Genomic DNA, 23,117 nt, shown 5'->3' on the forward strand with positions numbered 1-23,117 from the left:
CCGCGGGGATCCCTTATCTGCAGGGACCAGACTAATGCCACGCGCTCGGCCCCTTCCGACGCCCCGCCGCGATAAGTTCAAGAGTGGGGGATTTCCACTTTCTACTTCGACTACTGCACTTCCTCTCTCCCCCGGATCTTCCTCACGATCAACATCCCCTCAAACCATATCCTTCGTCCTCTGAATAACTCTCTCCATTGATGGGCCGGCATTCGTCCCGTCTTGTCGCCTTTCCCCGCGAAACCTGTGTATCTATGAACCCTCGCCACTGCAACGAGCTCCGTCGGTCAGCTCCGACGATGCTCTCTATCTCTCTGGTGGAGCTCGACTGAGATATACTTCCTCCTCACGGGCTCGAAGACTGTTTGGTTTACCCCGCTTGACGGGTGCCTATTTGGTCATTCGATATCCCCGTTGACGCTGTAGGAGTCTCCGTCGCTACGCCCCTTGCGCATGAACATTGGCCTGATATCGAGCTGTGGACCTCGCACATGTTACCTGATGGCCCTCGTCCTTGGTCCCAACCATGACAGATACGATCCTTGATGAATGCCCGTTGGGTTACAGCCGGGGCTACTCCGATGACATCGATGTCCTTCGGGAGCGAGAGTATCCCCAGCTGTCAGGTACGTTTGGACAGACCGCAATACGCCGCCATCTCTAACCCCACCCAGACACCACCTATCTCGACCACGCCGGGACTACGCCCTACGCGAAGTCATTGATCGACTCCTTCTCCAGAGACCTCTCAGCCAACCTCTTTGGGAACCCCCATTCGCTATCCGCCTCGTCGCAACGATCCACCCAGCGTGTGGACGACATCCGGCTGCGAACCCTCCGCTTCTTCCACGCTGACCCCGACCACTTCGACCTCGTCTTCGTGGCGAATGCCACCACCGCCATCAAGCTCGTCGCGGAGGCCCTCCGAGACGACCCTCACGGGTTCTGGTACGGATACCACGTCGACGCACACACCAGCTTGGTCGGGGCGCGCGAGCTCGCCACAGCCGGCAGTCGATGTTTCACGACGGACCCCGAGGTCGAAGAATGGATCGCGCAACCAGACCCCGGCCGAACCCGCACCGCACAGCTGTTCGCCTTCCCCGCGCAATCGAACATGAACGGCCGGCGGCTGCCGCTACGCTGGTGCAAGCAGATTCGAGCCAAGACGAAAGAAGATGCCCGCGTGTATACACTTCTGGATGCGGCGTCGCTGGTGTCTTCGTCGTCGCTGGACCTGAGCGATGTCTCCTCGGCGCCCGATTTCACCGTGCTCAGTTTTTACAAAATCTTCGGCTTCCCCGATCTTGGAGCGCTGATTGTTCGGAAACATGCTGGCCATGTTTTCGCTCAGCGTCGGTTCTTTGGCGGCGGAACCGTCGACATGGTCTTGACGCGGGAGGCACAGTGGCATGCGAAGAAAGCCTGCGTCCATGAGGCGCTGGAGGACGGCACGCTGCCGTTCCATAATATTATTGCGCTTGACTCAGCGTTCGAGACCCATGCGCGGCTATATGGCTCGATGGACAACGTCTCCGCGCATGCGCGCTTTCTTGCAAAGTCGCTCTACGACCGTCTCGCGGCGCTGAGGCATTTCAATGGGGAGCGTGTTTGCCATTTCTACATGGGCCGCTCGCCAGACTTCGCTAACTCGGCCCAGGGTCCTATACTGGCGTTCAACCTACGTAGTAGCCAGGGGGGGTGGATCGGGAAGTCCGAGGTCGAGCGCCTAGCCAACGTGAAGAATGTCCAGATCCGCTCCGGCACTCTCTGCAACCCTGGAGGCGCGGCGAGTCAGCTCGGCTGGTCCGGGACCGACATGCTGCGCCATTTCTCCGCGGGCATGCGGTGCGGCGACGACAATGACATTATGGATGAGCGGCCCACGGGCATCTTGCGGGTGAGTCTAGGTGCCATGAGTAATAGGAGCGACGTGGAGGCGTTCATGGCGTTCGTGGAGGAGTTCTATGTCGAGAAAACGCCGAACGTCTGCTCTGTGGTGTCACCGGCGGCGGAGGACTCTTCATACGCCGGGTTCTACGTTGAGAGTCTCGCCGTCTACCCGATCAAGAGCTGCGGCGCATTCAAGGTGCCTGACGGACAACGCTGGGAAGTCCGCCGGGAAGGACTGGCCTGGGACCGCGAATGGTGTCTTATCCACCAGGGCACCGGTGTAGCCCTCAGCCAGAAGAAATACCCTCGCATGGCCCTCATCCGGCCAACCATCGATCTCGCCCGTGGCGTCCTCCGCGTCGTTTGCGGCGAGTACTCGCCCGAACAAACGATGGAGATCTCTCTGCAGCGCGAGGACGCCGATCTCGTCACGACAACACTCTGCAACAACGCCGCGAAGCCGTCTACCGTCTGCGGAGACCAGGTCGTCGTCCAGGTATACTCCTCCGCCACTGTCTCGTCGTTCTTCTCGACCTTCCTCGGGGTCCCGTGCACCCTGGCACGATTCCCGCCCCAGTCAGCGACTCGGTATACCAGCCGCAGCCGTCCTTCCATTCGACACCATCGCCCGGCCGAGGAGTCCCCCATGCCCGGTTCCTTCCCACCGGACACGCCAGTCTCACACACCCCCGAACCCACCCCCACTCCCATCCTCCTCTCCAACGAGAGCCCCATTCTGCTCATCTCGCGGTCGTCGGTGAACCGGCTCAATGAGACGATCAAGGCCGGTGCCAAAAAGGCCGTCGCCGCCGACGTCTTCCGCGCTAACATCATCGTCGCGGAGAACCTGCCCCACCAGCTCGCAAATACCGAACGTCCGTACATCGAGGACCGGTGGACGTCGTTCACTGTCGGGCCGGACCGACTGCCGTTTGACGTGCTGGGTCCCTGCCAGCGCTGTCAGATGGTCTGTATCGACCAGTATTCTGGGGCGCGGCGGGACGAGCCGTTCTCGACGCTGGCAAAGACGCGGAAGGTGGGCAGTCAGATTGTGTTTGGGAGGCATGCGGCGGTGGCAGTGCATGGGGACGGAGATGGAGTCGAGGAAGGATCAAGGACTGTCATGGCGGGGGATGTGGTGCGGCCGTGGTATTCGGATTGACGGTTTGCATTGGGTGGGATCGGGATCATTGCGTCTGGAGTTGAGAGTGTGATTGTATTATGTATCATGTAGTCTTGAACAGTCTAGCGGCAACTCGCATGCCTGGGGTTGCAGCCTACTAGCTTCGGTAGAATTCGTTTTCTCCAGTTTAGTTGCGCAAAGAGTATGCACGTAGCATGTGTTTAGATGAACTCGACCCTATGGCACAGCACTTATCTTTTCACCCCTCAACTAGCTGCATGATTCTGAAGATAATACACAATAGATAAATGATAACAATGCGGCATCATCAACATTAACCGCACACTATCCGTTTACTTTGTTATTGCGACATATCACCGCACAATCTGTTCAGTGATCCATCCAACAGAAATGAAAGCAAACAGCCAAAATCAAGAGCAACTGAAAGAGCACTGGCCCAGGCATAATTACCAGGTGGGAGCAAGTACTTGGCCCAGCGGTCCAATATTTATGCCCGCCGCTCGCAGGAGAAAGCCCCACCCTAGCTAAAGCGCATAGCGCTATCACCGCGGATGTTATACTGGGTCTTGCTGTTCTTGAAGGGATCCCCGGTTCCAATCCAGCACTTCTTGTTCTCCCGATTCCAGGTCACGCTATCGCAGTCGCTCTTCGCTGCACAACGCTCCACACAGGCTGCATAACTGTCCGCAGTACCGCTATTCTTATTACCGCCGTTAAATTCTGTAGCGTATTAGCACAAATCTTCTCCATCCTGGCCAGGATTTAGTCAGGTCATACCTGTGTTGCATAGGTAGAAAAATTTCACCCCTTTTGTCTCACCGACCTTGCGGCGAGAGCTGCCGTTACCTATTAAAAGGCATGTCATTAGAGAGTGCATTCAGAGATTGTCAGGCATAACTCACAACTCGGAGGCCCCTTTAGGTCATCAAGTTCAGCCTGACAGGTGGCCAGTGGAGATGTCGCCGTTATGACCATGAAACCCTTTTCATAATGGCGTTTCCCACGCTCCACGCCCGACCAGCAATTGCCTGTGTTATGGTCCCATACAGAGGCACTATCATCATCGTCCATATCGATGAGCTCCGCACACTGTTTGGCACTTTTTGCCTTGATTTGTGTCTGGGACCCAACATCTCCTCGGACGTCACAGCGGTAGTCATACGTGGTATCCTCGGAAACCAGGGTCCCCTCGGTCGTGCCATTGTTGCAATACTTGGCGAAATCAGCATTGTATGGTGCTGCAGATTGTTGGTCGACATCTGCAACCTGGGCAGCCACCAGTTGGGCCATCACGGCCACAGCGATCTTAGAAAACAACATCTTCTTAGTGAGAAAATTGGTATAATAGTTATGATAACACAAGATCTATGCTTGAGATCAATGAACAGAACGGCTTTTTTATATCGAAGATATGGAAATTACATCCGTTTAGTTCTCCTGTGACATTCCTATTACCCTCCTGTGTACATTCCTATAGATTCTCTGTGTACATTCTCGAGTCTGTCTCAACCCTTTCGGTATCCAAACTGGAGGGATGACTATGTGGTTAGGTATGAGTACATGCTTGTTTGTCCTAATCGTTCATAAGGGATGGAATTCTCAACGATCCCTTATCACTCCGCATGAGCGCATACGTGCTTGCCCCTGGCATGAATCTAAGGATACAGCAAGATGTCGGATGCGGAGATTCGCATTGCTAAAGATCTACCGCTAAACTCGAACTGTAGTCCGAATTTTATTCCATGTAAACCTGAGCCCTACAGGTGTCGGGCCACAAAGAGCAGAATCATGTTTATTGTCTGAGACAATGTGATAATATAGGAGGATTTAGTCCCATGCCTGGGGTGACACAAAAGAATCTACCAAGGGACTCCACCAAGGCACTCCCAAGTACCTGAGTCTGCTCCACTACAATGGATCTATCCCTTACAGTATAACCAGCTTGGTATTCTTCGGAATGCGCTCGTCTCTGGACAGCCTAGAATATCCAAGCCTACAATGTGAAGGATGGCCGTGTACTATCACCGTAACCCTTGCAAGACCACTCGATTACGTAAATAAAGATGTAAATTCGTCAAGAGGCTCATTAACTAAGAGCTATGTATTCTCTTGATTTGAACATGGGATCCTATTTCAATTTCAATTGCTAATATCATATACCCTCCGCCAGAGTTACAGTATATATAGTACAGGAAAACTAGAGCCGAATAAGGAAATCGTAAACTTAGAAAGAGGGCGAATCGGGACAGGGCAAACTGATCGGGCCACACGACCCACACGTGACTGCTGATCGCCTTTACCTCTCGATTTGCCCTCCTTGGAGGATAGGAAACATTCAACGGACAGGGCAAGACTTCATTGGGGATGGTGAATATATCTCCTTTCTCTCCAATAATTTCCCATGAAAGAGATCACTGCAATAAAATTGGATAAAGATATCGAATCGAATAACTTACCTTGTAGAGCCTTGGAAAGCTACCTAACCTGATAAAGGAAGAGTAAGCCTTAGCATCATGATCATGTGAGGTCTCGGCTAAAGACAGCAGTGTGCTGAGTGTGATCTTAGTGTATTTTGTCAGTCCCTCGGTGATGGACATACTGCTGGAATACTGATGGTCCGCTGAGACATTGTATTAACTACCTCTTAGGATAGAATACTGTAACGCGGCCAATTTCTGCCTGCTTTCACCATGGAACAATGCCATTACCAAAGCATCAAAAGAGCCAGATAAACTGCCATAGGGCCCCCTATTACAGCCAGCACAAACGAAGATAGGCTCTGCTGTTCTGGAGGGGAGAACCAAAGCAGATATGTATGCACCACAAAGGTCAGGATAGCCGCAGTAGTCAACCTCGCTATAACGTATTAGCACAGTATTTTGGGGAAAATGTAATACTTTCGATAGATGGACGCAGGTTTTTGACATACCAAGCCTGGTCTGGGTTGTCTGTCCGGCGCCGAGGGTGGAGAGAATATGCAGAGTAGATATAACATTAGAGCATATCGCTGAAATTTATAAACACTTGGATTAGTGACTTTGTATTCCATTACGTAGTGATTCTTAAGCCCTTACTAGCTGAAAATTGTCTACGCCTGGAAGTATGGAGGCCCGGAACCGCCCTGTACGAGACTTTTGACGACCAAGCAAACCTGGCTCAGAACATCAATCCTTCGTCGACCATTGCGGTGGGTCTTGTTCGCCGTCAAAACCAGTGCCAGGATCTTACGGGCACCACCTGTATGATCTGCGACAATATGCCCAGTCAGAATGGTTTTGGGGACCGGGTGGAGCCCTCATTATTTACTATTCCCCGAGAACAATTACCAACTGGCTTAACGTGTATTGCTCTCCAGGCCATTGGATGTTGGATCTTGCGGCTAATCGCATATTTGGTGAAACAGGACATAGCCGGGGCAGTCCAGGCAGGCAGGAACCTGCGTCGAGCATGGTGAGATGGGTCGATTGGCTCTAATAGTCTCGGGACTCATGAAGAGCTTAAAATTCGTGCTACCAAATAGCATGACGAACTTAACGGCGCAACTGACTACCATTTTTCCCTCCCATACCTACTAGCTAGTAAGGGACGACCAGAAATCAGCAGCCTGAGCAGGAGATCTGTTTCGGAAGAAGGCATCGAAATGACCTTGACGCATGACTACGTGTTTCGTGAAGCGGACGAAACTATATGTGTGTCAATGCTCCCTCACCTGGTTGCATCCTGAGGACTGACATGACACCACGAAGATTTTAAAGGAACGGATGCCGCTTTTTCGGCTGCAACGCCCGATTCGAGTCTCCAGAACGGCACTTCTCTCCGCAGACTAGCAACAAGTGACTTGAGTGTGGCCTTGTTACATCTAATTCTCACATTGTCGCTATCTTCGTGGGGCTACAGCCTTGGAAAAGAAGTTTAATTCAACTCAAGAGATCCCTCGCAAATGGCACAGCTTGGCCAGCAACAGAATACTCCAAAGGCACTTAGTACCCTTGGAACAGGGAATGCAACGAAATAAATAGGGGTAAGAACAGCTAGGAGAGGAGGAAAGTCGAAACAGAGGAGAATTGAAATGAGGAAGTGGCGTAGACGTCCGACCCTCCTTGGGCACCTAAACGAGACCGTAATTTTCTTCGCTCCAGGAAACCCAGCTCTCAACATGCTTTAAGACCTCATCGAGTTCATCCGGGCATATCTCGAAGAGCTCCTTGTGTTTTGTTCCACAGGCGCACAACATGTCGTAGCTGAATCGCTCCAGTGTCTTCCGAATTAATGCCTCCACCTGGTAACAGTTCCGGATTCGACCAGGAGAGCCTGGCTTGGGCTTCGGCCGCGGATATGTGGCGATTAAATGTGACCTAGTTCCAGGGTAGCAGCCTCTGGAGTGAGTGGCTAGGCGCGTGGTGATGTTGGATGTATTCCCAATCTTAATAACTTCCTTCTCCTGACTTCTCTGTGTTTCAAATGTAACCTTACATATATAGATTATTCCGTGCTTTTCACTCGCCGGTCGCACCATTATTTGCCCCAGGGCCCAATGCAGGGATCTATCAATCCCCGGAGGTATCTCGGCTCTCGGTGTCTCGCAGAACGCCTTATGAGGATCTGGAATGTTCACTGCAGATAGTCTCAGTTTCGGACGACGAGTTGATGGCGATGTTGCCTTCATAACGCATGTTGCCGAGCCCGGCTCAAGGGAAACACGCTCCTGACTTGTCCTACGGAGCCGTATCTCAAGCTGAGTATCTCCGTCATCATAAAGCAGAGCCGCATTGAGTTTTCCCCCCTCTATGTGGCGATTCTCTCTCCCGGTGTCCTTCATCATCCCCGGCGAGTCATTTTCCAGACCCATACTTTCTATTCCAGAAATTAGGCCCCCGACATCGGATGAGTGGTCGATCTCAGTAGGTGAATCGTTGGTCGATGCTTCTTCATTGGCCAGAGCTACATCGTTGAGCTTTTGGTGTCGCGAACAGAGACGGCTGCCAGCCCCTGTATAGTTCTTGCATTGTCTATCTTTTTTGGTTATCGCTTGGCACTGCATGTTTCGTCAGAGGATGATCGAATGGCTGCGGTATGAACTGTATATGATATGAAGTTTGAGTATAGCGGGAAGGACAAGGGAGCCTGCTGATGTGTGATAGGGCAGAACCTATCTTAGATATAATAAATGAATACGCGCGAGTGCATGAGAGGGCAGAGTGCAGAATTTTGAGCAAAGAGAAGGCGGGCGATCACAGATCGTAGGGAAACCTGGCAGTCATCCTCACAATATGGAAAAGCTTGCTTTAAGCAGAAAATGACCCGAAATGTAGTGGATTGAACTAGGCAGGCTAGCCAGTATCTTTTCCAAGGCTGACATTCATGCTGGGCACCGGTAACGCGCTAATGCATTGCGGCACAGTCACTCCTGAGTTACTATCACGGAAGCTCGGGACGCTGCATCCTCCTTCTATAGTCGATTTGACATTCTACATTGTTCTATATTTATTGGACGGACAAGGAAAGGCTTCTAGGATAAATATATGTAAGTTCCAGAATCACCAAGCATTAGCCTGATGGGAAAAAAAAATATACAGGCGGCCTGTACAATCTGCCTGTGAACCCTTGTCTTGACTGTCTCACTCCGTTTATTTATTGTAACGTGTACATATATAGGGAGATAATAAGCGAAATTTGAGTGATGGGTGTGTGGTAAGTAACCATATAGGTTAGGCCACAATTGCCGAGGGCCCTTACTGAACGTCAACTATAGCGGCAGGGTTATTGTTATATTACCAAGGCTTTTATTACCTATATCAACATACGGTAAATTGTGCTTTAGAGAAATCGTTTCCTTCTAGTTAAATACATTAGTTAATTCCTCCTCTAACTAACTAGGTTCCCTCGAAGCTCGGGGCAAACAGGAATCACCATTACTCCTCGTCTCCTAGTACATCTTGTCGAAAGAAAAATATTGCTCCGTATATGCCTCTGTTTGGCCCACGAGCTATTATTCTATCACCGGATCTTTCTGGCTTCAGAATACACTTCGATAGGCGGTTAACCGACATCGAAGCAATAACTCATTCCAATCGGAGACGCAACTCCAAGGCACTGAGAGCCCTACTGACAATTATACCATGATAAGAAGTCCAATGAGCCCAAAGAAATTTAGTTCAATGGCTTTATTACAATTTTACAGTATCAGGAGCTCTTCTCCGCAGGTGGGTTCCGACGACATTATCAGTGTCACTAACATAAAAGAAGCACCAACGTATGTGAATGTGCAGCGAACACGAAAGCATTATAGTCCGTACCGTGGGTAGCTAATTGAGCATCTAAATTATAAGGAATATAATATCCATACTGGTAGTATGTCGTGTCTTAAATCTCGGACATTTGATGGAAGCGTTAAAAGATGTCAGATACATAGATCTCATTTAGACTGACTGTCCTTTTCACCTACATTAAGTCTTTCTATTCTTGTTCAATTAATTATTCATTCCACTTGCTTATTCTAATCCTTGGGGACGCCGCCATCTTCACATCCTCGCACCATCAACTATACCCCAAGTGGCTGGAAGTACTCTGACGGAAGACTGAAATAGGGCGGCAAGCTGCCCACGCAGCGCCTACTGGCCACAGCAATCATTATGCTATTGTATGCTTTTATGTTCAATATTTTACTCTTTAAGGTGCGAGGGTATGTTCAGATATTATGGCATCGATGTGTGTATCTGTGTATTTATCATGATTTATATTATTAGGTATATGGTACCGAGGGCAACCAACTTATCCATACGAGCTCCGAGAACAAGGGACAAATCTCCAGCCAATGATGTAAAGACCATATTTATAGTTACCAAAGGAAACGGCGAACCCCGGTAGATAGACAACTTTGATGTCCCTCGATATCTGAAGCGAGTATCCTTTACCACAGGCTTTACTTAACCTCTGTACAACAAATATAGTATTATCTTCTCTTGTACACTAAGCGTCTTTTATATGTCGCGTTTAGCATGCCCTAAAAATTCAAATGTTCAACTGTCTTGGTAACTTTTGGGCGAAGTTCGAAGCGATTTATGTCGGATAATGCACCAGAGGCGTCTATCTACTTAGCAGCCACTAGGTAGCGCCGCTAAATTTCTACTAAGACATACAATTAGACCTACGCGTTACTAACATCAGCCTGTTTTTCCATTAAGAGCTGACCAGAAAGATGAAATTGCCTATGTGTTACTCCCTATGTATAAGGCTGACGGTTCATATGCAGGGTAGTTTACTAAACACGATTACCTGGCCAATGTTGAGGCGACGCTTTCGGTGATCGTCGTAGAGCTTAACTGCGCCTTGTCGGGCGGGGGACTTTCAGCCAGTAGACATGAACATTGGGCAAGCGCACTGTCACGAGATAGCCAGCGGGGATATAAAATCAATCACTTACCCTCTACCGCCTCGAATTAATGCCAACATTGGATCCCGACTGCAGGCCGCACTCGAACCCAATTCCCTGTCAATTTAAATTCAAGCAGTCCGATGCCCAAGGCACGTCGAAAGATAGTATGCTTCCTATCCCGTAATAATTCCTTGCTAACAGCATGTACGCCTTCCACAACTGTTATTTCTTGCATTAGAGGATAAATTGATCACGTGAAGGAACAATCCATCCGCCCTGGCCCAGTCTTCTCTTCACTTCATATCAGACCCATTGGTATTGCCCCATCACCCTTCTATGGGATTAAGATAGGTCTTATACATCGTCACCTGTGGTAGTCAACCCATTAGACACGTGCATTGGTAAAGTGACTGCTTAGTCTTCTACGTAAGTCTAGTTTGGGAGATTCCCGCACCGAGGTCTCTGCGATGGCGAGATTAATATCCATTAACCGAGTTAGTGCTGCGAAATCATTCAATCGCTTTTCGCATCGCAAAACAAAGGAAGGGAAAAGGCCAACGTCAAAGCTTTAGCCGGCTCGACCAATCGCGTAACTGAAAAAGCGACATCCTTCGCAGAACCCCACATACACCTAGAGGAAAAGCGAGATCTGTAATGCGAAAAGACAAGAGGGGCAAACGCTCCACTAATTCTTTACCAAGTATATGTTTGCAAGTATCTGTTCCGTCATTTATGCCAACAGTAAAAGAATCTCCGCTCATCTGATATAAAACCTGGAGTATCTCCTCTCCAAACAACGTAATACTGCACGATAGTTCTGTCTCTTAAACAGTCAACCTACATCGTACAAAACGTCAAACTTTCCTTCGTCCATCATGAGTCAAATCCTCTCTAAAGGCCCGGCGCGCTTGACCTGCCATTGTAAAATGCGATTTTTATCAACACATAGAGGCAAACTTGCAAGCCATCCTACCTCCATCCGCCCATCAAACACTGAGATTCGGAATACGCGACTTTCACCCCAGAATTTAGAGGTTGCCATGCGTAGCCTTTACCAGGATGGCCTTGTCATTGTTGAAAACGTTGTCCCTCACGATAGCCTGGATCGGCTCAACAAGAAGATGACCGAGGATGCATACATTCTTCGGTCCAAAAAGGAGGATAGTCCCTTCAACTACAACCCCGGAAATATCCAGCAGGATGCCCCGCCAGTGAGAGAACACTTCGATTTCAACATTTTCTTAAGTAAGCCCACTGAGAAAACCATGATCTCGGCCAACACACAAGGTCTAACCGCCTTAAAGACCCTATTGCAACTCAGATCACCTCATCGGCATTGGGACCCCGTCCAAAATGGACATTCTGTTCCGGCAACACCGCTATGCCCCCCACCGCAGAGTGCCCTCCCACGTCCCAGCCGGTACATTCAGACGCAGACTTTGCGCATCCGTGCCATCCATTTGCGTACGTGATAAACGTGCCTTTAATCACAATGACTCCCGAAAACGGCTCCACTGAAGTGTGGTTGGGGACACACCGAGACACTGGACCGCATGTCCAAGAGGGGCTACATGGTGAGCGCGCAAGCGGTCGGATCAAGCTAGACGAGCTTGAAAAGCGTCGTGCCGTCCGTCCTCCTTCTCAGCCTATGGTACCGAAGGGCTCTATTGTTATCAGAGATCTGCGGCTTTGGCATGCTGGAATTGGTAATCAGACTGAAATTCCCCGCGTAATGTTGGCGATGAGTACGTTATCCCTGCTGGTCCCCGTTGGACACCTCACCCTAACATTAACAGTTCATTTTGCATCATGGTACCGGAACCCCATGAAGCTAGAGTTGGCGGATGACCTAAAGCCCGTTATTGATAGCCTGGCCGACGTAGAAGTCCCCGTGGACTGGGTGACCAAGTCCGATGCCCTATCACGATATTTGAACCGCGGTTTTGGCAATGCATACGATTTTAACCAGCAGCCGTAAATTGAGGTTTGATCGCTACAATTACTATTATTGGAAGCAAAGATGTCTAAATATATATCAAGTCGAAACTCAACCTGATATTAAGAGATATTGCCCGACTTTTCAGTCTCCAGTAAGAAGTATCTGGTGTTTCACTCTCCGTCCACCTCTCCTCCACCGCTAAGGTTTCCATCCTCAGTAGATTATTGAACCTTTTAACGCCTCGTATACACCTCATACGTACATACCGCTCTACGCCTCGACATGTTCAGTTGCTTACTCACCCTGTCGGTCCATTTAGTTTTTGCCTTAGGCACTAACAAGCTTCGGCTTCGATAGAAACCAAACAGCGAATTGGAAGACCGAAGCAATCATCCTTCAGCTGGGTTCTCACATCTGCCCTGTAGACACCCTTTTGGTTGTCAATCAAAAAATGTCTGACAACCACGGAGATGAGGGAGTCGCCGGTCCTAGCTCCACCCCTCTCCCTCCTCCTCCACCTCCTCCGCCTGAAGATCCAAGCTCGAAAGTCTCCTCGTTCGTCATGAAGCTGAAGTCTGCTCCTCCAGGCTATTTCTTCCAACCTGAAAGACCACCAACTCATAAAAATTATTTGCTACGCCCACTGTCCCTTATTTCTTCTACGGCACCCTGGCTGATCCCGCTATGCTGCGCGATGTCCTTGGCTTGGAAACCGAGCCACAACTTCGACCCGCCACTATCACAGGCTATGAATGCAAGCTATGGGGCCAGTATCCCGCTCTCCTAGATGCCCCAGAAAAGGTTGTTCAGGGGGCTGTCTATCATGTCGAGACAGAAGAGCATGGGGAGAGGCTTGCCAGCTATGAAACGGACAATTATCGGACCGAACCGTGTCGCATAAACTATACCGACGGGTATCTGCCGGTGGATGACTTTGGTTACGTTTTTAAATTTGTCGGCAATGTCAGAGATCTGAGTGACGGCACCTTTGATCTGGGGACTTGGTTGAGGAGAGTGAGGAGGATAGCTAAGGACTCATCAGATGTTAAGTAGTTGCAGGCAAGAAACGAATGTATCTTGATTCCCAGAACTAAGAAGTCAATTGGTCTGGGATTATCACCAATTGTCCCAGGTGGTGGTGTTAACACTTGGGGATTGAATATCGACAAAGAAGATATCAGTAGAAGCTAGCTCAGCGAACGTGACTGGACAAATATCTGATGAAATGTTCCAGACGAGGAATTTGGAAGGGTGATATGATGCCTCAATAAGCTCCTATATTCTGGGAGAAAGTGACATAGCCTACAGCTAACACAACAAACTACTGGATTTAGAGGTTAGAAGTAAGAAAGCATCCGGACTTGAGGCGGAATCTGGTGTGGGTTAAGGGATTACCGCGGTCCGACCCGTTATACTCGTAATAAAACAACCAGTGTAATAGATTATATCGAGCATGCGGCCGCCATTAAGCATAGAGTTGAGTATTTGACGGAAAGAAGCCCCGCTGGTCCTATCTTAGCAGGGGCTGTTGGTGTATCTTAATCATCGTCTGCGCATCTTGGACTGTTGACTTGATCATCTCTATCTGAGACTCAGTGTCGGCCCGAATCTGATTCTGGGCTCTTACCTTAGCCTGTTCTAAGCCCGAATTTGAAGATATGTCCAAGCGAGAATTACGATTAATTTGATATCTCTAAAAGTTTGAATAATAAAAAATTCCTACCATTCATCACCACATTCATCATTAGTCCTGTAAATTATTTTCCCTAAGGCTGAGTCTTCTACCCCCAATCTCTACCTCAGGTCTACTCGTCTTTCAACGCCCGCGTTATGGTCATTTCGAGAAACGGCCGTGGTTGGCACATCAAGCATCCGTTGAGTGCTGGTGATAGCAGTCGCAGAACGCATCGAGTTCATCTCCCAGGATCGACTCGCGGGCGCCGTCATGCCGAGATGACTCGGTTGCTGGCAAACCGTGGGGTAGGCATATGGCGCGTGCGTAATGGCGGCGGCAGAACTATTGATTTTATAGACAAGGTCGGGGCACATCCGGCGGCAGAAACAGAGAAAAGTAATTTACCGAGTAATCCACTCAAGAATCTCTCTGTGTAAGGGCATTCTCGATAGACGATCAGGTGTTCTGCGTACAGGAAAATCCGGATTCTCCACAACTTAACTAGATCTCGCTTTTCGCCTTTCCGCCCCGGAACAAATTACAATTGGGCCGATCATGAGGGCGAAGGCCACATCGCAATGTCCGCTTTTGGCCTGCCGCAGTCATAACGTCATAGCAAGGTTCGGCATTGACTCGGTTATAGACGACAACCATTAAAAGGTCTTCTCGCGAAACCCTCGCCTTTAACTCGATCGCACTGTCAATCAAGCAAGAGCTTGTAGGGCGCTGCAGTCGCGAAACGCGCCCATGCCGCGACCATTTGAACGAAATCGTAAGTATTCTGCTAGTAGCTGACCGGCAATGTCAGTGGAATCCCGATATTGATGCAACATTAGGCTGGTAGATGACCCTCGATCGAGGCCTCAGACCTGCTAACTTACAGCTGCGCAGCCAAGTATGCAGATCACGGAGAATCAAGTGTCGGTAGATCTCGTTCTGCAAATAATGTTCTGAATCGCAGACGGCTGATCCATCGGACGTACTCCGTACAGGTGATGGGCAAAGACCCAAGTGTAGACCGTGCCAACGAAGTTCCCGCCACTGTCATTGGATTGAAACCGTCCCAGCAGCTTCAGCAGTCAGCCCTGCGCACCAAGTAAGCCCGTTGGGCTCGACGGTCTACTCTGAAACTGAATACCGTTCGACCCAAGTTCCTGAGTATGCACTGCAAGATCCACAGGTTGCGAACATATTCCGCCACTATATGGAAAATCTCGCTGCGTGGTATGATCTGAATGACAGCAAGCGCCACTTCAAGGATGTCGTTCCGATCCGAGCACGCTATAATCCATTGTTACTCAGTGCTATCCTCGCCTTTGCGGCTGCTCATCAACACCGCACGCTGGGAGACTCCATCTACCTGGAGCTCGCGGAATTTTATCACTACGACAGTGTTCGGAGACTGATATCTCTGACGAACAATGTCGATCAGCTTCCCATTGGGGAGACATTGGCCGCTATCTGTCTTCTCCGTTCTTATGAAATCATAACTCGTCAGTGGAATCTGTGGCCGTGGATTCGTTCAACTGAAGCTGACCGGGTATGGCTACCATGAGTTTAGAAAACGTCAGCTCGCAGAACCACCTTCAGGGATGTTATTCTCTTTTGGCTAGTCGGCAATTTCACATCACAGCGGACCTACTCAGTGCTGGCTACTGGAACTACCTCCGCGAAGATATCACCGTGGCTCTCATTGAGCGGCGCGGCCTTATGATCACTCTATCGGATCAAAACGCTCCCTTAGAACCAACTGAGGACATGGACTTTGCAAACTATGTCACCTTTCTCCTGGGAAAATGCATCAACCGGTGTTTATCTGTTGATTCTCCGCCCCTGGACCTTTTGGAGTGGGAAGCCATGAAGGCCGAACTCGACAGCTGGAAATCTTCTCTTCCGCCGTCCTTTGATCCGATAAGAACCCCACAGTTAGGGACACAGAGTAGCTTTCCATCCATATGGACTCTGCGAAGCTGGCACGGTTGGAACCCTTGACAGGAACTGTTCGCCTTTCCCTTCTAACGTGATAAGCATCGACTCTCCATTACTACCATACCGCCATGGGCATTCTTTGGCTGGCCCAGCCGGCAGCTCGACCCTTGAAAGCATTGCAGCGAATGGACGATATGGATTGCTTGCGTCGAAAGCTCGAATACCACGCCACCGAGATTTGTGCCTTGGCCTTTTCAAGTGAGAGTGCTTCTGTCTGGGTCAATGCCTTTGGGCCGATTGCATTTTGTGAGTGTTGTTATATGTTCTCGTTGACTCAAGCCTGATATGCTTTGCAGGTGGTCCCTGGCTTCAGGATACTCGAAAGCGCATGGAAACGGTAGATGAGTTGAGAAAATGGGGGGAAAGCACAGGTTGGCCTGCTTCAATCATTGCAGATGCACTGTCTCCACCTTTAGAAGCGTCCCCGGACTAAGATTAAGTAGCTAGTATCAGAAGGGGACATTTTATAGTTCTAACCATGCACAGGGAGGTAGGCTGACCTGCGTTCTGACAGCGAATTGACCGAATGAAGCAGTTGCTAGTATACTACAGTGGAAGCCCGAGATTGCCAATGTAGATGAGGAGCACAGGTTTTTGACATTGGCGACCGCCGAGCAGGAGAAATTTTTTTGTTAGATACGTTTACCAGAGGAAAGGCACAAACAAATATCAATGTATGCATGAATGATTTATGTTTTTTCAAAAAATATGTGGTACCAGGGCGACCGATCTATTTGTACAAGCACCGAGAACAAGAAACAAACTCCAGGCCAGCGATTCTCACATCGCATGAGTGATTGCAAAAGGAAGCGACAAAATTCCAGTAAATATACAGCTTCGACGACCCTCGACCGTTTACCGCTTGGGCCACTGCTTCCAGCCACGCCCGTGACCTCTCTGTCAAGCGTTAGTTAGCCATGTCCGAACAAAGAAACTCCCCGAACAAATGAGGCCAGGGAGAGGACGCCTCTTACCTGCTTCCACAACCGAATCATCTCCGGCATCTCCATCATAGCCTTACGTCTATCCTCAAGACGAGCCTCCATCGTACGCTCCCACTTGTGACCCTTCACCTTCTGTCCGACACCGGTACCCTTGATCTGCAAGCCACGCTCGGCACGTCGTGTCTCCTTGAACTCAGTGGCCTTGCGACCCGGCGGGAGCAGCGCCTCGACGTTGTACTTGATCGCGAGCTTGACGAGGTCGGCCTGCGTGCGCAGCCCGTACCGCGGGCTGATCCACTTTCCCGTGCGGAAGTTCTTGCGTGGGAGGAACGGGTTCGGGTGTTCCGGATTGGAGTAGAGGAGGGCACGCGACGGCGAAAACTCCGTGGGATCGGGCCGTTTGGCGCCCTTGGCGTCACGGTTCGGGGTGTATGGCGAGGGCAGGGCGGATTCGTCGGGTTGTTGTTGGGGTTCGAGGGGAGGACGGACGGCGGCGGAGTAGATCTGGGGAGGGTAGCGGGCGAAGAAGTTGCGCAGACGGAGGGGGAGCTTGGAGACCAAGCTGGAGGATTGGGAGGTGGCCATTGTGGGGAGGATGGGGGAAGAAGAGGAGGTGGTGGTGATGATGGAGGTGAAGTTGAAGTTGATATTTGATCCGCGCTAGGCCGAATCGGGCATGCGGCTCGGCAGAAAATCAAACGTGCTCGAATCAACTTCGTCGCAACTCCTTCTTCCTCCTCCTCCCTTCTTCCCGCCATCTTCCCGCTCTCCTCCGTCTCCTCTGTCTTTTACGTCTCTGCGCCTGTGTTGTGTTGTGTCTCGCTTGGCTCTGCTTCCTCCATCATGGCTGACTACAATTATGGTGGCTCCGAGGAGGAGAATGCGGAGTTGAAGAAGCTGGAAACCGAGCTGGTAGGTCCCCCTGGATACCTCCCCTCTCTCATCACCCCGCTAATCACTCTTGTGTAGCTCGACGATCCCGATAACTTCGAGACGTGGGAACGTCTGGTTCGCGCCGCGGAGGCTCTGGAGGGTGGCGTCAATCGCAACTCCAACCCCCAGGCCATCACCACCGTGCGCAATGTCTACGATCGTTTCCTCGCCAAATTCCCTCTGCTGTTCGGATACTGGAAGAAGTACGCCGATCTGGAGTTCTCCATCACCGGAACGGAGGCCGCTGATATGGTACGTGTTCGGTCCTAGAGTGCAGGAGCCAGCTGACTTGAACAGGTCTACGAGCGTGGTGTCGCAAGTATCTCCCCCTCGGTCGATCTCTGGACCAATTACTGCACCTTCAAAGCAGAGACCTCCCACGATGCCGACATCATCCGAGAGTAAGTACAATATTACAGCTGGTTTTCCTCCCTTGCCCTTCCTGTAACTGTGACCAATGCAGCACGGACACGATCGTGGTGCCAAAAGCCGCATGATGCTGGACTGTCACTTGGTGGGACAATCCCTCCGATCATGGGTGAGAGTCTCGTCTTACCTAGATGCCGCTGGAGTTACTTCTCACCCATAGCTTCCTCAGGCTTGTTTCCTTGCCTTTGAAACCTGTTCCAAGCACCATCCTTTGCACCGACACCTCTCTCCAGCCAGTCACTGCTCTGTTCGGTGGTCCTGATTCTGCGCGCGATGCAGCAGACCGGACAGACGTCCTCCATTCGTTGAAGCACCTTAGTCGTTGAATTGTTTGGGTTCGCACGCACTCGCAAGATCAAATTGCTCATGTTTGCTCTCCTGGCCTTTCTTGTTTCCCCTCCCCCTGTCACCCTCCCATCTGGCTTTGCGCGCTTTAATGTTCGTCTGTGCTGACCGAATGTTTTCCTTTACCTTGTCAGACTGTTTGAACGTGGTGCAAGCAGTGTTGGTCTAGATTTCCTCGCCCACCCCTTCTGGGACAAGTACATCGAATTCGAAGAGCGTGTCGAGGCGTTTGATAGGATCTTCAGCATTCTGGGTCGCGTCATTCACATCCCCATGCACCAGTATGCTCGCTACTTCGAACGCTACAGACAGCTCGCTCAGACACGCCCGGTGGTTGAATTGGCCCCGCAAGAGACCCTCTCGCAGTTTCGCGCCGAGCTCGATGCCGCCTCGGCACATGTTGCCCCGGGCGCCAAGGCGGACGCAGAGGTTGAGCGGGACCTTCGCCTGCGCGTTGACGGCTACCACCTCGAGATCTTCTCCAAGACCCAGACGGAGACGACGAAACGCTGGACGTACGAATCTGAGATTAAACGGCCATACTTCCACGTCACCGAGCTGGATGAGGGCCAGCTGTCGAACTGGGGTAAATACCTGGACTTCGAAGAGAGCGAAGGCTCCTACTCCCGGACTCAGTTCCTGTATGAGCGGTGTCTGGTGACGTGTGCCCACTACGACGAGTTCTGGCAGCGCTATGCCCGTTGGATGGCCGCCCAGCCCGGCAAGGAAGAAGAAGTCCGTAACATCTACCAGCGCGCCAGCTGTTTGTATGTGCCGATCGCCAACCCGGCTATCCGTCTGCAGTATGCCTATTTTGAGGAGATGGCCGGACGCGTGGACGTGGCCAAGGAGATCCACGGAGCCATCCTGATCACCCTGCCCAACCACGTCGAGACCATTGTGTCGCTTGCCAATATGTCCCGCCGGCACGGCGGTCTGGAAGCTGCCATCGAGGTGTACAAAACCCAGCTGGATTCGACGGAATGCGACCTGGCCACCAAGGCGGCGCTGGTTGCCGAGTGGGCTCGTCTCCTGTGGAAGATCAAGGGCTCTCCGGAGGAAGCGCGCCAAGTGTACCAGACGAACCAGCAGTATTACCTTGACAGCCGTGCCTTCTGGACCAGCTACCTGATGTTCGAGCTGGAGCAGCCTACCAGTGCGGCCACCGAAAATGTCCAATATGATCGTATCAAGCAGGTCGTCGAGGACATCCGCTCCAAGAGCGCTCTTGCAATTGACGCCGTGAAGGAGCTCGTGCAGATCTACATGGTCTATCTTCTGGAGCGCGGCACCAAGGATGCGGCCAAGGAGTACATGACACTGGATCGTGAAGTGCATGGTCCCGCGTCAGTAGCTCACCCCCAGACCGGTGCCGCCGCTGAGCAAGCCGCCGCTGCCCAGGCTGCTGCCGCCCAGAGTGCTGCAGCTGCAGCTGCAGCCTCGGCGGCGCAGACGACCCCTGTCCCCCCTCCTGCGGACCCGGCTGCCGCTGCCAATGCCTATGCTTACTATCAGCAGACCCCGGTGAACGGCCATGTTGGAGCGTAAGCCCCTAACCCGCTACGATGAGACTTCCTTTTTTGTAGAACAATACTCCTTTTCTGCTTTCTTAGCGATTTCGGCGTGAGAGAGCGGACCGCTCGTGACGAGTACCTACCTCTCGAGGGCCTTTTGTTTGAATGATATCATGCACTTTGTTGGGTGGACCGTATTGGTTGGGACATGGTTCGCATTGTACTTTAATCTGATGCTCAGCAGCTTCTAATATAGTCATGCGTGTATATTGGGTGCTGATGTCGATGTAGAGTAGATGTAGATGTGGGTGTAGTGGTAAGAGTAAGTGTGTCACGTGATCATCCGTATCAAAGCTCCTCTCAGTTCGCCGCCAACGTCCACCTCCGACTTCATCACCACCACACACACATCCCCTCCGCCATGGATCCAGACGCCATGCCGGGTCCTCCAGTGACGGTCCCTCCACCTGAGCCGGTCGAACGCCCACCGACTCCCCCTCCCCCTCCGCCAGAAGACTCCGCCGCTCCTCCGCCACCCCCGGACACGTCCGCTCCTCCGCCGCCGCCGGAGGATGACCAGCCCCCAGCGCCAGAACCGAAGAAGAAGAAGGCCGGATGGGGCAGCAAGCGGCCAGCCGCGACGCCGCTGAGCGTGGAAGAGCTCGTGCGGAAGAAGCGCGAGGCGGATGCGGCCGCAGCCAAAGTACGTTCCGCACCCCTCGTCGTGATATGCACCACATAAGCCCCAAAGCTAACCGCCGGCGCAGCCAAAATTCCTCTCCAAGAAAGAACGCGAGCGCATTGCGCTCGAGAAACGCGCTAAAGAAGTCGAAGCATCCCGCCGAAAGACCTCCACCAACGGCGCCAGCGACACAACCACCACCGCCGGCTCGGAATCCGCCACGCCCAACGGCAACGGCCGCATCGCCGACGAGAAGGCCAGCATACCGACCGGCCCGCGCGCCATGCGCAACACGGACGATGCGCCGGCGGCACCACGGCGGCCGGGGCCGAACGGGACACCGACGGCGGCGGGGATGGATGAGGAAGAGGCGACGGCGCAGGCGGCGCTGGTGAAGCAGCGGTACATGGGGGCGGAGCTGACGTCGAGTTTCAGCGCGAAGAAGAAGCGCAAGCGGACGACGGACCGCAAGTTCAACTTCGAGTGGAACGCGGAGGAGGACACGAGCCGCGACTACAACCCGCTGTACGCGCGACGGCACGAGGCGAACTTCTTCGGGCGCGGGCGGCTGGCGGGCTTCGGCGACGACGTGGCGGACGACGTGGCGAAGAAGTACGCGCGGGCGCTGGAGGACCGCGACCGGGAGGCGGGCTCGGTGCGGGCGCGCGAGATCCTCGAGATGGAGCGCCGCCGCCGCGAGGAGAGCACGCGCAACCAGCTCGACAAGCACTGGAGCGAGAAGAAGCTCGAGCACATGCGCGAGCGCGACTGGCGCATCTTCAAGGAGGACTTCAACATCGCCACCAAGGGCGGCAGCGTGCCCAACCCCATGCGCACCTGGTCCGAGTCCGGCCTGCCCGCCCGTCTGCTCGACCTCGTCGACCGCGTCGGCTACAAGGAGCCCACCCCGATCCAGCGCGCCGCCATCCCCATCGCCATGCAGTCGCGCGACCTCATCGGTGTCGCCGTCACCGGTTCCGGTAAGACCGCCGCCTTCCTCCTCCCGCTCCTGGTGTACATCGCCGAGCTGCCGCGCATCGACGAGTTCGAGTGGCGCAAGAACGACGGGCCCTACGCCATCGTGCTGGCGCCCACCCGCGAGCTGGCCCAGCAGATCGAGATCGAGGCCCGCAAGTTCACCGGCCCGCTCGGCTTCACCGTCGTCAGTATCGTCGGTGGTCACTCCCTCGAGGAGCAGGCCTACAGTCTGCGCAACGGCGCCGAGATCATCATCGCCACGCCGGGTCGTCTGGTCGACTGCATCGAGCGCCGTCTGCTCGTGCTCAGCCAGTGCTGCTACGTCATCATGGACGAGGCCGATCGCATGATCGATCTCGGCTTCGAGGAGCCCGTCAACAAGATCCTGGACGCCCTCCCCGTCACCAACGAGAAGCCCGACTCCGACGAGGCCGAGAACGCCGCCGCCATGTCGCAGCTGCACCACTCCGCCCGCGACACCCGCTACCGCCAGACGATGATGTACACGGCCACCATGCCGACGGCGGTCGAGCGCATCGCGCGTAAATACCTGCGGCGGCCGGCGATCGTGACGATCGGCTCCGCCGGCGAGGCCGTCGACACGGTCGAGCAGCGCGTGGAATTGATCGCCGGCGAGGACAAGCGCAAGAAGCGGCTCGGCGATATCCTCTCGTCGGGCGAGTTCCGGCCGCCCATCATCGTCTTCGTCAACATCAAGCGCAACTGCGACGCCATCGCCCGCGAGATCAAGCAATGGGGGTTCTCCTCCGTCACCCTGCACGGTAGCAAGACCCAGGAGCAGCGTGAGGCCGCCCTCGCCTCCGTCCGCAACGGCTCCACCGATGTGCTCGTTGCCACTGACCTCGCCGGTCGTGGTATCGATGTCCCCGACGTCAGTCTCGTCATCAACTTCAACATGGCCACCTCCATCGAGAGCTACACCCACCGTATCGGTCGTACCGGTCGTGCCGGGAAGAGCGGTGTGGCTATTACTTTCCTGGGCAACGAGGACGCCGATGTCATGTATGTTCTCTTGTTCTTATCCCTGCTTATATTCCGTCACAGCTAATAGATGTCTACCAGGTACGACCTCAAGCAGATGCTCATCAAGTCGCCCATCTCCCGCGTTCCCGACGAACTGCGCAAACACGAAGCCGCCCAGCAGAAGCCGTCGCGCGGGTTTGCGAAGAAAAACGACGACGCGGGCTTTGGGGGGAAGGGCGGTTGGTAGATACGTTAGGGACTGCTGTACGAAGATACGAATAGACCAAATGGAA

At 52.6% G+C, this 23,117-nt stretch overlaps 8 protein-coding genes across 8 annotated transcripts; 5 read left to right on the plus strand and 3 right to left on the minus strand.

The window, feature by feature from the left end:
• The first annotated feature begins 12 nt into the window (after positions 1-12).
• Positions 13-3,169, plus strand: hxB (putative molybdenum cofactor sulfurase protein (HxB)). Its single transcript, XM_073689587.1, has 2 exons — positions 13-626; positions 675-3,169. The coding sequence occupies exons 1-2, from the start codon at positions 527-529 to the stop codon at positions 3,053-3,055; spliced, it is 2,481 nt and encodes an 826-aa protein (XP_073548606.1). The 5' UTR covers positions 13-526; the 3' UTR covers positions 3,056-3,169.
• A 388-nt stretch (positions 3,170-3,557) lies between these two features.
• Positions 3,558-4,327, minus strand: BDV59DRAFT_201603 (uncharacterized protein; the record flags this gene model as incomplete). The annotated part of the gene is made up of 3 exons (XM_073693843.1): positions 3,558-3,757; positions 3,815-3,883; positions 3,940-4,327. The coding sequence occupies 3 exons, from the start codon at positions 4,325-4,327 to the stop codon at positions 3,558-3,560; spliced, it is 657 nt and encodes a 218-aa protein (XP_073548607.1).
• A 2,507-nt stretch (positions 4,328-6,834) lies between these two features.
• On the minus strand, positions 6,835-8,339 carry BDV59DRAFT_177289 (GIY-YIG nuclease family protein). Its single transcript, XM_073689588.1, has one exon. The coding sequence runs from the start codon at positions 8,076-8,078 to the stop codon at positions 7,146-7,148; it is 933 nt and encodes a 310-aa protein (XP_073548608.1). The 5' UTR covers positions 8,079-8,339; the 3' UTR covers positions 6,835-7,145.
• A 2,948-nt stretch (positions 8,340-11,287) lies between these two features.
• On the plus strand, positions 11,288-12,390 carry BDV59DRAFT_207570 (phytanoyl-CoA dioxygenase family protein; the record flags this gene model as incomplete). The annotated part of the gene is made up of 3 exons (XM_073695022.1): positions 11,288-11,657; positions 11,717-12,157; positions 12,209-12,390. 3 exons carry the CDS (start codon positions 11,288-11,290, stop codon positions 12,388-12,390), a joined length of 993 nt encoding a protein of 330 aa, XP_073548609.1.
• Positions 12,391-12,750: 360 nt separating this feature from the next.
• On the plus strand, positions 12,751-13,439 carry BDV59DRAFT_177292 (gamma-glutamylcyclotransferase family protein). The gene has a single exon (XM_073689589.1). It carries the CDS (start codon positions 13,036-13,038, stop codon positions 13,402-13,404), a length of 369 nt encoding a protein of 122 aa, XP_073548610.1. The 5' UTR covers positions 12,751-13,035; the 3' UTR covers positions 13,405-13,439.
• A 1,030-nt stretch (positions 13,440-14,469) lies between these two features.
• On the plus strand, positions 14,470-16,637 carry BDV59DRAFT_177310 (Zn(II)2Cys6 transcription factor). The gene is made up of 4 exons (XM_073689590.1): positions 14,470-14,798; positions 14,863-14,946; positions 15,019-15,519; positions 15,588-16,637. The coding sequence occupies exons 2-4, from the start codon at positions 14,871-14,873 to the stop codon at positions 16,016-16,018; spliced, it is 1,008 nt and encodes a 335-aa protein (XP_073548611.1). The 5' UTR covers positions 14,470-14,798; positions 14,863-14,870; the 3' UTR covers positions 16,019-16,637.
• A 24-nt stretch (positions 16,638-16,661) lies between these two features.
• Positions 16,662-17,561, minus strand: BDV59DRAFT_177318 (mitochondrial 54S ribosomal protein mL59). Its single transcript, XM_073689591.1, has 2 exons — positions 16,990-17,561; positions 16,662-16,912 (listed from the first exon to the last, which is right to left on the minus strand). Exons 1-2 carry the CDS (start codon positions 17,542-17,544, stop codon positions 16,871-16,873), a joined length of 597 nt encoding a protein of 198 aa, XP_073548612.1. The 5' UTR covers positions 17,545-17,561; the 3' UTR covers positions 16,662-16,870.
• Positions 17,562-17,802: 241 nt separating this feature from the next.
• prp28 (mRNA splicing protein PRP28) lies at positions 17,803-23,071 on the plus strand (the record flags this gene model as incomplete). Its single annotated transcript, XM_073692132.1, has 7 exons — positions 17,803-17,871; positions 17,929-18,144; positions 18,190-18,293; positions 18,801-20,210; positions 20,508-20,883; positions 20,948-22,863; positions 22,924-23,071. The coding sequence occupies 7 exons, from the start codon at positions 17,803-17,805 to the stop codon at positions 23,069-23,071; spliced, it is 4,239 nt and encodes a 1,412-aa protein (XP_073548613.1).
• Between the last annotated feature and the right edge of the window lie 46 nt (positions 23,072-23,117).

Source organism: Aspergillus ambiguus (genome assembly GCF_047715705.1).
Source record: "Aspergillus ambiguus strain CBS 117.58 unplaced genomic scaffold BDV59scaffold_13, whole genome shotgun sequence".
NCBI classification, from domain to species: domain Eukaryota; kingdom Fungi; phylum Ascomycota; class Eurotiomycetes; order Eurotiales; family Aspergillaceae; genus Aspergillus; species Aspergillus ambiguus.

Coding starts and splice junctions, on each gene's coding strand:
- BDV59DRAFT_177292 (XM_073689589.1), top strand. CDS start 13,036: ATGCTGCGCGATGTCCTTGGCTTGGAAACCGAGCCACAACTTCGACCC.
- hxB (XM_073689587.1), top strand. CDS start 527: ATGACAGATACGATCCTTGATGAATGCCCGTTGGGTTACAGCCGGGGC. Junction 627..674: donor AGAGTATCCCCAGCTGTCAG/GTACGTTTGGAC, acceptor AACCCCACCCAG/ACACCACCTATCTCGACCAC.
- BDV59DRAFT_177310 (XM_073689590.1), top strand. CDS start 14,871: ATGACCCTCGATCGAGGCCTCAGACCTGCTAACTTACAGCTGCGCAGC. Junction 14,947..15,018: donor CAGATCACGGAGAATCAAGT/GTCGGTAGATCT, acceptor TACTCCGTACAG/GTGATGGGCAAAGACCCAAG. Junction 15,520..15,587: donor TTCTTATGAAATCATAACTC/GTCAGTGGAATC, acceptor CCATGAGTTTAG/AAAACGTCAGCTCGCAGAAC.
- BDV59DRAFT_177318 (XM_073689591.1), bottom strand. CDS start 17,544: ATGGCCACCTCCCAATCCTCCAGCTTGGTCTCCAAGCTCCCCCTCCGT. Junction 16,913..16,989: donor TGATTCGGTTGTGGAAGCAG/GTAAGAGGCGTC, acceptor AACGCTTGACAG/AGAGGTCACGGGCGTGGCTG.
- BDV59DRAFT_177289 (XM_073689588.1), bottom strand. CDS start 8,078: ATGCAGTGCCAAGCGATAACCAAAAAAGATAGACAATGCAAGAACTAT.